The 10,258-nt window shown below is 52.2% G+C and overlaps 1 protein-coding gene across 1 annotated transcript; it reads right to left on the minus strand.

Annotated features, from left to right (window-relative positions):
* Nucleotides 1-7,679: 7,679 nt before the first annotated feature.
* LOC136547504 (NAC domain-containing protein 58-like) lies at nucleotides 7,680-10,041 on the minus strand. Its single transcript, XM_066539444.1, has 3 exons — nucleotides 9,748-10,041; nucleotides 9,356-9,645; nucleotides 7,680-8,839 (listed from the first exon to the last, which is right to left on the minus strand). The coding sequence occupies exons 1-3, from the start codon at nucleotides 9,944-9,946 to the stop codon at nucleotides 8,162-8,164; spliced, it is 1,167 nt and encodes a 388-aa protein (XP_066395541.1). The 5' UTR covers nucleotides 9,947-10,041; the 3' UTR covers nucleotides 7,680-8,161.
* Nucleotides 10,042-10,258: the final 217 nt, after the last annotated feature.

Genomic DNA, 10,258 nt, shown 5'->3' on the forward strand with positions numbered 1-10,258 from the left:
GAAACCATTATGGCCGTCATTGTGTTTACCGTCTTGTTCGAGAAAAAATGTGTTTACTGGCTGCCCTTTGCATGGTTGCTGTTGGAAAACAGTATTAACTGTGTGGGCCTGAGCTGCTTATCTATTGCTGGCTTGCTGTGCCTGTGTACTTCCTCTGCATCCACCAGGTACAGACGATGCTGCGGCAATTTCGGGCTCGATGGTGTATTGGGCTTCGCCCGGTAAACATGGGCTTTACTGTATTGCTACTGCCTACGCAATTTTGCCTGTCGTATGCAAATATGCACGGTCTAGCTTTCAGAGGTGCAACTCCTCTGTGTTGATTGAGGGAACCTGAGAAATGCAGGAGTACGCAGTGCCATCGAGGTTGCATCTTGTTCATAGCCATCTTGTTCAATGTTCATAGGCTGGGTGTACCGGAAATCACTATTAGTTGAGATATGAATTCATTGGTGAGTTCACATGGTCGTGGATGGTGGTTTTCCTTGATCTGCGCGCGCTGAATTTACCGTTTTGAAGCCAACGGAAGATGCAGGGGCTCTCTGGTTGCAACCCTGTCAAGCAGGTTTCAACTCTGCCTGGTAAACAAGCAAACAAATCCATAGTGATGGTGGAAGTTTTAGGAGCAGGACATAGGGGTATCGTATCGGTGGGGGAGGGAGTTCCATGGGCACAGATTGTTGGGTTAATCTTCGACACGAAACCCCTCTTAACCCTTTCGGATCAAGCCCTGATCGTATACAGGCACGTGCCTCGGCGGCCGTCTGGCGTTGTGCCTCCGGCCACAGCCATCATCGTAGCCTTGCTCTGTCGATTCGGAGAAGACAAGCGGCGGCAGATCACTAATTTACTCCCCCAGATCATTTTAGTTGATCCAGTTTTACCCCTTAACAACACTTATTATCTCTATTTCTCCATGTTGAGTTTTAGTTGAAATTTTGTGAGACGATAGAAGACAGCAGAATTTATGTTAGAAGAATACATCTTAATTTTTTTGCCATTATTTTGATAGGTTAGGAAATTTAATAATAAATTAACATTAGATATATGGAATTGTATTCACAATTTATTTTTCTAAGACAAAATATGATGTCCTTGATCACCTTATAAAATTTAAGATTGAAACACAATTTATATGTAGAGAAACAAAAAAAGACAAATCGTGATAAGGTGTAAATTGGACCATTAAAATAGAGAGAATACATCGGACGAAGCATTAGTTAGGCCTTGTTTAGTTCGCGAAATTTGGATTTTGGGGCTACTGTAGCACCTTCGTTTTTATTTGGCAAATAGTGTCCAAACATTGACTAATTAGACTTAAAACGTTCGTCTCGCAATTTCCCACCAAACTGTGCAATTAGTTTTTCTTTTCGTCTACATTTAATGCTCCATGCACGGGCCGCAAACATTCGATGTGACAGGTACTATAGCAACTTTTTGGATTTTGGAGTGGAACTAAACAAGGGCTTAAGGGGATATCTGGACGTAACATTTTTCTTAGAATATTATATGAAACATAGTTTCATGATATACTTATTCAGTGTCGCAAATGTCAATAATCTTCTCTATAGATATCACCACCAGTTTGATTTAGGATAAAGCTAAAATGCCGGGTAGTTTTGTTCATGGACTGAGATCGGACTTTTATGTGGCTGGTGGAAACACGAGCGGTCTCCTCAGGCCCTCGCGTCGCTCTCCTTTGAAGGCGACTCGGGCGGCGCCGCAGAATCCTCGGCCTTCGGGCACAGATCAGTAGTATATTGTTAGCCGCCGTTGCCTGATGAATTCGGCGGATTAAAAAATGGAGGCTGCAGAAAAGGATGGATAGAATGAAATGATTCTCTGGCTGGTATGATGTGAGCAACTGAGAACTCCAGGAGATTAGGATTCCAGATAGACAGGTTAGCTTCTCAAAGTGGAAGAGAATATAGAATATACCCTATGAAGAACTGAAGAGACCAAATGAGAGTCCAAATAAAAGCCGTACGTGTGCGCTGCGTTATTAGTGTTTTTCAAGGTATTTTTTTTTAAAAAAAAACTGTTATCACTGAAGCATGTGTGAGCTCGTAGTACAAAATAATGGCACTAAAAATACTCTAATTTCAGACAACGAAGCGCTACTAGTAGCACATGATTAATCTCCACTGATTCGGTCCCACCAAAATCTATCGACAGGATAAATGTATATATAAAATAAGAAACAAATAAATCATGGTGTGACGTCCGGTGGCACCTGACTGCCATTCAGCTTTAATTTGCTTCCACTTGACACTACTTCTCCATTTTCAGGTGAGTGGTGACGCTGACACGATGGGTTTTTTACTGGACGGAGTTTATCCGGATGTCAAGTTTTTCCACGCGGTCAGCAGGCACGGAACGAATTGCGCTTGTTCTAGAGCCTGTGCCACACGGTCCAATTCTTTACCCCCATTAGCTGCTCAAATTTGTACTACTAGTGTTTTTTACCTCACCCATGACGGAAGCATCATCAGATTCCCTGAACACAGATGAGTTTTATCCTTGGTGTTGCTCCTCTAAAAACAGACCACGCAGTAGCAGGTTACACAGAAACGCGACAAGCAAAACTGCGTAAGCAGCTGCCGTGTAGCAAGCGTCGTCTGCAGCCGGTAGCAAGCTGGCCTGTTCGTTTGGCTGATAAGCCATGACTGAAGATATCGTTGTTCGTCGGCTAAAAAAGTAAAGATATCGTTGTTCGTCGGCTAAAAAAGTATGGTTTATAAACCAAGCGAACCGCGCGTCGTCTGTAGCTGGTAGATGCCTAGTTGGAGTGGAAGTACACAGGCATAGCAAGTTAGCAACAAACAGCTCAAGCTCAGGCAGTCTTTTCTGCAGCCACAATGAAAAGGACAGCGAGTAAACACAACGAGATCATCTCAATGGTTTCAGATCGAGAGGGCAATGCAAAGCGCAGGCTCCGTTAGACCGTTACAATACCCGACGTGATAAAGTCCGATCCCTTTTTTTTAGCAAGGATAACAAAAGCTTTGCCATGATTTTTATTAGATAAGAAAGAAAAAAGATAAGTGTCCGTCCAGTTTTTTTTAACAGAAACAGAACCAAAACCATACAAAATGTTTCACTCATCCTGCTCAACTCTGTTATAGCACCCGAACAACTCACGCCACTGCCGGCTCCTGGTCGAATCCACCCAACTAAAAACTCAAGAAAAGAAGGAACACAACGACCCGCCACGCGATCTCAGAACTGGAACGCCTGGCCATGCCCCCGAGGAGGAAACCTGCAACTTCCAGCACGAAAAGAGAAGAGGTCGGAAAGGACGCCTCCAAGAAGGGAACGGCGGCATCATCCAAGCTTTTGCCCCGATCTCCAGCAGCCTCAACACCATAGCCGTCGAAGACCCCACCTTGCCAGGGAGGGTGGGTGCAGCAAAGATTCAGCAGCAGCCTCACACGTCCGTCGCCCCAAGGACGCCGCCTAGGAGAAGTCCCAGGAGAAGCCCACCGGAGGGTCCGCCCCCGCCGGAACCGGCAAAACCGACCAGTAGCAAGCAGATCCGGCCAGCTCCGCCACAGAGGCCAGCCCGAGGAAGGGGGAAGGCAGCTGATGGGGAGAAGAGGGCCGAGATCAGCCCCGGTCGCCCAGCCTACTAACGTCCCTGCCCCTTGCTGAGCCGGCCCCGCGTCCACCACGCCACGCAAGTTCTCCAACGGCCTACACACCGAAACTGTCGCCGTCCTGCACCAGCCTCATAGCACCTCCACCGCCAGCGCTCCACCGGAGCAGGTCCGATCCAGTAGTGAGTAGTGGAGGCGGCGGATCTGTGACCATCACCACAGCCTGGCACCGCCAGCCGTGCCACCATGGCACCGCGGGAATGCCAACGCCAGGCCGCCGCCAGCCAGTGCCACCATGACGCTGCTGGAGCACACCCAGCCAAGCCACGGCCGGCCATGCCACCATGGCGTCGCCGACGAACTGCCGCACCACCGTCGTCTCCGCGCACACACACCGACAGCCCGAGCAACGTCCGCAGCCCCAGCCACCTCCGGCGCCGTTCCCGGCGCCCTAGGCCGGAGCCGCCGCCGCCGCCAGACCGGAGCCCCGTCCAGACACAGCCGAGGGCCAACCACCACGACGCTGCCAGATCCAGCCGGAGCACCACCGAATTCGGCGAAGAGATGGCCTAGGCAGACACGACTGCACGCGACCTCCGGCGATCCACGTGGAGTCTAGTCACCGGAAGTACTGCAGGGAGGCGAGCTCATCCGCCACCACCAGATCCAGCCATCGGCGACCGGATCCAGCTGCCGAGCACGTGGATCCGTCCACCCCAACGTAGGAAACGGCTGCGCCAGCCAGGGAGAGGAAGGAAGGAGAAGGACACCCAGCCGCCGTCGTCCCTGCCCTTCGCCGGAGGGGATATCTGGACGTAACATTTTTCTTAGAATATTATATGAAACATAGTTTCATGATATACTTATTCAGTGTCGCAAATGTTAATAATCTTCTCTATAGATATCAGCACCAGTTTGATTTAGGATAAAGCTAAAATGCCGGGTAGTTTTGTTCATGGACTGAGACCGGACTTTATGTGGCTGGTGGAAACACGAGCGGTCTCCTCAGGCCCTCGCGTCGCTCTCCTTTGAAGGCGACTCGGGCGGCGCCGCAGAATCCTCGGCCTTCGGGCACAGATCAGTAGTATATTGTTAGCCGCCGTTGCCTGATGAATTCGGCGGATTAAAAAATGGAGGCTGCAGAAAAGGATGGATAGAATGAAATGATTCTCTGGCTGGTATGATGTGAGCAACTGAGAACTCCAGGAGATTAGGATTCCAGGTAGACAGGTTAGCTTCTCAAAGTGGAAGAGAATATAGAATATACCCTATGAAGAACTGAAGAGACCAAATGAGAGTCCAAATAAAAGCCGTACGTGTGCGCTGCGTTATTAGTGTTTTTCAATATTTTTTTTAAAAAAAAAACTGTTATCACTGAAGCATGTGTGAGCTCGTAGTACAAAATAATGGCACTAAAAATACTCTAATTTCAGACAACGAAGCGCTACTAGTAGCACATGATTAATCTCCACTGATTCGTCCCACCAAAATCTATCGACAGATAAATGTATATATAAAATAAGAAACAAATAAATCATGGTGTGACGTCCGGTGGCACCTGACTGCCATTCAGCTTTAATTTGCTTCCACTTGACACTACTTCTCCATTTTCAGGTGAGTGGTGACGCTGACACGATGGGTTTTTTACTGGACGGAGTTTATCCGGATGTCAAGTTTTTCCACGCGGTCAGCAGGCACGGAATGAATTGCGCTTGTTCTAGAGCCTGTGCCACACGGTCCAATTCAATTCAGCGTTTTACCCCATTAGCTGCTCAAATTTGTACTACTAGTGTTTTTTACATCACCCATGACGGAAGCATCATCAGATTCCCTGAACACAGATGAGTTTTATCCTTGGTGTTGCTCCTCTAAAAACAGACCACGCAGTAGCAGAGCTGTAGCAGGTTACACAGAAACGCGACAAGCAAAACTGCGTAAGCAGCTGCCGTGTAGCAAGCGTCGTCTGTAGCTGGTAGCAAGCTGGCCTGATCGCTTGGCTGATAAGCCATGACCGAAGGTACCGTTGTTTGTCGGCTGAAAAAGTATGGTTTATAAACCAAACTGTAGCTGGTAGATGCCTAGTTGGAGTGGAAGTGTACAGGCATAGCAAGTTAGCAACAAACAGCTCAAGCTCAGTCACAGTCTTTTCTGCAGCCACAATGAAAAGGACAGCAAGTAAACACAACGAGATCATCTCAATGGTTTCAGATCGAGAGGACAATGCAAAGCGCAGGCTCCGTTAGACCGTTACAATACCAACGTGATAAAGTCCGATCCTTTTTTTTAGGAAGGATAACAAAAGCTTTGCCATGATTTTTATGAGATAAGAAAGAAAAAAGATAAATGCCCGTCCAGTTTTTTTTAATAGAAACAGAACCAAAACCATACAAAATGTTTCACTCATCCTGCTCAACTCTGTTATAGCACCCGAACAACTCACGCCACTGCTGGCTCCTGGTCGAATCCACCCAACTAAAAACTCAAGAAAAGAAGGAACACAACGAGCCGCCGCACGATCTCAGAACTGGAACGCCTGGCCATGCCCCCGAGGAGGAAACCTGCAACTTCCAGCACGAAAAGAGAAGAGGTCGGAAAGGACGTCTCCAAGAAGGGAACGACGGCGTCATCTTTTGCCCCGATCTCCAGCAGCCTCAACACCATAGCCGCCGAAGACCCCACCTTGCCGGGGAGGGTGGGTGCAGCAAAGATTCAGCAGCAGCCTCACACGTCCGTCGCCCCAAGGACGTCGGCTAGGCGAAGTCTCAGGAGAAGCCCACCAGAGGGTCCGCCCCCGCCGGAACCGACAAAACCGGCTAGCAGCAAGTAGATCCGGCCAGCTCCGCCACAAAGGCCAGCCCGAGGAAGGGGGAAGGCAGCTGATGGGGAGAAGAGGGCCGAGATCAGCCCCGGTCACCCAGCCTACTAACGTCCCTGCCCCTTACTGAGCCGGCCCCGCGTCCACCACGCCACGCAAGTTCTCCAACAGCCTACGCACCGAAACTGTCGCCGTCCTGCACCAGCCTCATAGCACCTCCACCGCCAGCGAGCTCCACCGGAGCAGGTCCGGTCCAGTAGTGAGTAGTGGAGGCGGCGGATCTGCGACCATCACCACAGCCTGGCACCGCCAGCCGTGCCACCATGGCACCACGGGAATGCCAGCGCCAGGCCGCCGCCAGCCAGCGCCACCATGACGCTGCTGGAGCACACCCAGCCAAGCCACGGCCGGCCATGCCACCATGGCGTCGCCGACGAACTGCCGCACCACCGTCGTCTCCGCGCACACACACCGACAGCCCGAGCAACGTCCGCAGCCCCAGCCACCTCCGGCGCCGTTCCCGGCGCCCTAGGCCGGAGCCGCCGCCGCCGCCAGACCGGAGCCCCGTCCAGACACAGCCGAGGGCCAACCACCACGACGCTGCCAGATCCAGCCGGAGCACCACCGAATTCGGCGAAGAGATGGCCTAGGCAGACACGACTGCACGCGACCTCCGGCGATCCACGTGGAGTCTAGTCACCGGAAGTACTGCAGGGAGGCGAGCTCATCCGCCACCACCAGATCCAGCCATCGGCGACCGGATCCAGCTGCCGAGCACGTGGATCCGTCCACCCCAACGTAGGAAACGGCTGCGCCAGCCAGGGAGAGGAAGGAAGGAGAAGGACACCCAGCCGCCGTCGTCCCTGCCCTTCGCCGGAACCACGGCGTCCGAGCTATGTCATAATTTTACCACTGTAAAAATTAGGCCTGCCTGGTACAGCTCATGTGAGCTGTTTTATTTATCAAACGTTCTCACGAACACCTGAGTTAGGATGAAGCTGAAAAAAAGTAGCTAGTTTTCTCCCTTATTTCTCTTTTCCATCCATGTATGAAGCTGTTAGTAAAGCTGTTTTGCCAAACAATTTTTCCAAAACAGCTCAGCTTCATCTAAAAAGTTGCTCATGAGTCATGAAACTGTTTTCTAAAAAAAAAATTAGCTTTACTTGTGAAGCTAAGCTGTGCCAAACAAGCCCTATGTACCATCACCATCCACAAGACTGTGTACAACACCTTATTTTCATTCCAGAAATTGCAACTGTTGTATCGCCGTATCTATTTTTTCGCATACATTCTTTTGCTGTATTTAATTTTCGCAAGCAACTAAAATATATATACTCTTGACTAAATAAAAGTAGTGTAGTAGTACATGGATCCATCAAGCTCCAGCTACCTTTGCACTGTGCCTGAAATGAATATAGAGTACAGTACTCTACATATATAGGAGGAAAAAATGGGATACATATACCATACGCCTAACGTCGTCGTTCGTTCAATACTGGTTCCAGTACAATAGTGCTACTGCTACAATTGTTCTTCACCGCACGACCCATCTTATTAATTAATGGCCTCCAACCAATCCCATCCAATCCACGAGCTCAATCCCCTTGCTTTCCATGTCGCCGCAGGTTGCTAGCAATTCCGTAGATTAATTTGACGATCCATCATATCGATCAGTTGATGCAGTCGTATGCACGGAAGATATATGCCTCCAAGGCTCCAACAAAGTCAGCTACTAGTAGAAAAGGTGTATCTAGAATTGAGGAAGCATGTGATGGTTGAGGCCGCTGCCGAGCACGGACGACGTCGTCGCCGGCAAGCCGCGGGCGGGCTGCGGCGCGTCGAAGCAGGAGCCGCTGTTGAGCCTCTTGGCCGCTGGAGAGTGGTGGTGGTGGAGGCCAGCAGCGGCAGTGGTGATCATCATCCCGGCAGCGCACTCGTCCGGGCTCATCATCATCATCATCGCCGCCTTGCGCTTCCCGCCAGCCGAGGCGGCCGGGGGCGGCGAGTAGATCGTGACGTCGGAGCCGTCGCCGCCGACGGCCAGGAGCTGGTTGAGGGAGGGGTGCACGGCGAACGGGGCGTGGTGGTCGGCTATCTCGGCCGGGGCGTCCAAGATCTGCGCGAGCGTGTGCTCGTCCAACAACAGCTCGGAGATGGAGGGTATCTTGGGGAGCCTCGGAAGCGCCGCCGCGGCCGGCTGCGGGTGCATGACGGGCGTAGTACTTGTAGTGCTAGCAGCACCGCCGCCGATGCCTCCGATGGCCGGCGTCGCGACGTAGAAGCTGGTGCTGCTGCAGAAGTCGTCGAAGCAGCTGCCGCCGGGAGAAGTCTCGTAGTGGTCCAGGTGCTCGTAGTCGGCGAGCGGCGGCACCATCGGTGACGCCTGGCTGGACTTCTTGTAGATCCGGCAGAGCACCCAGTCGTCCAGCTGCACGCAACACAAACAAGGCAATGTCATCGTCACCGTCGTCGTGTCGTCATGCCCCCATCGCTGTCAACGCGTTAGTCGTGTGAATGTAATGCATGCATCTTTTTTAATTTGCGTGCACCGGCAAGCTGCCATTCACGGCGATAGGATGCTAGCTAGTGCCTGCCGGTAGATGTGACGCTGGTTTGGCTGATGGCTATGATTGATGGCTAGGTATAGCGCTTTTGGTCAGTTGATGCTTGGAGATTGGAGAATGAAGAAGAATTCAGTCAGTGAGGGCAGTTTGGTCATCCTGAAAGGCAGCGGAGTGTGGTAACCAAACCAACGGCGACTGGCGGTGCAACGACATGCCTCCTCACACAGAGAAGATATGCCGGCGCGCGCGTGCGTGCAGGTGCAGGCGACCGGCGTGACCCACGAATATTGTTCAAGTCGTTACGAACGAATCAAATGAAAGCGGGCCATGCATCACCATGGATGGGCCGGATGATGAATGAGGTCGATCGATGAACATACCCTCATGGAGACGTTCCTGAACTTGGACGGCGGACGGTAGGCGGCGGCGAGGCGGTACTCGTGCATGATCCAGTTGGTCTTGGAGCCCCTGGGCGGGCGGCCCTTGTAGAAGACGAGCGCCTTCTTGACGCCGACGGCCTCGCCGGTGGCGGCGTCGTGGATGGGCTTGTCGGTGCCGGTGGCCTTCCAGTAGCCAGACCCCGCGGCGCGGTTGGGGCGGCTGCCGTTCGGGTACTTGCGGTCCCGCGGGCTGAAGAAGTAGTACTCGCCGTCGCCGTACAGCGCCTTGGCTGCCATGCCATCAATAAAGTCATTAGGTCTCTGTCGTTCATGATCGGAGGCATGGCGGCGATCGATAAGCTCGCTATCTAGGTAGTAGCTTAAATTATTACCCGGGAGGTCCCATGGGTCGAACTTGTAGATGTCGACGTCGGCGATGATGGGGACGGGGCACGGCGCCGACGCGGCGCGGTTGCGGAGGTAGTGCAGGATGAGCTCGTCGTCCGTCGGGTGGAACCGGAACCCCGGCGGCAGCTGCGACGTCGCCGCCTGCGCCGCCGACATCATCGTCGTCATCGTCTGATGATACATATATCAATGGATGGCCTAATAATCCGATGATCGATCGAGTTGGGAGCTAAGCTAAGCTAGACCTCGGTCCTGCAGCTAGCTCGATCGAAATGGAGTCGCCGTAGGACCGACTGAACCTCTCGGGGACGAAGGGGTGGGCCGCTTATATGCTCGCGCGCGCCTTGTCCGCTAGCGCCGCGTGACGTGGCCCGTGGCTGGCTCCCTCGGCATTCCGTGGGCGCCTCCAGGGGCAGAAGCGGCATCCGTGTCGTGCCGGGCTGTCGTCCGATTCGTTACTCCTCACGTCCGGCATGACTCGATCACCACGTGTGT

This window comes from Miscanthus floridulus, chromosome 3 (assembly GCF_019320115.1).
Source record: "Miscanthus floridulus cultivar M001 chromosome 3, ASM1932011v1, whole genome shotgun sequence".
NCBI classification, from domain to species: Eukaryota; Viridiplantae; Streptophyta; class Magnoliopsida; order Poales; family Poaceae; genus Miscanthus; species Miscanthus floridulus.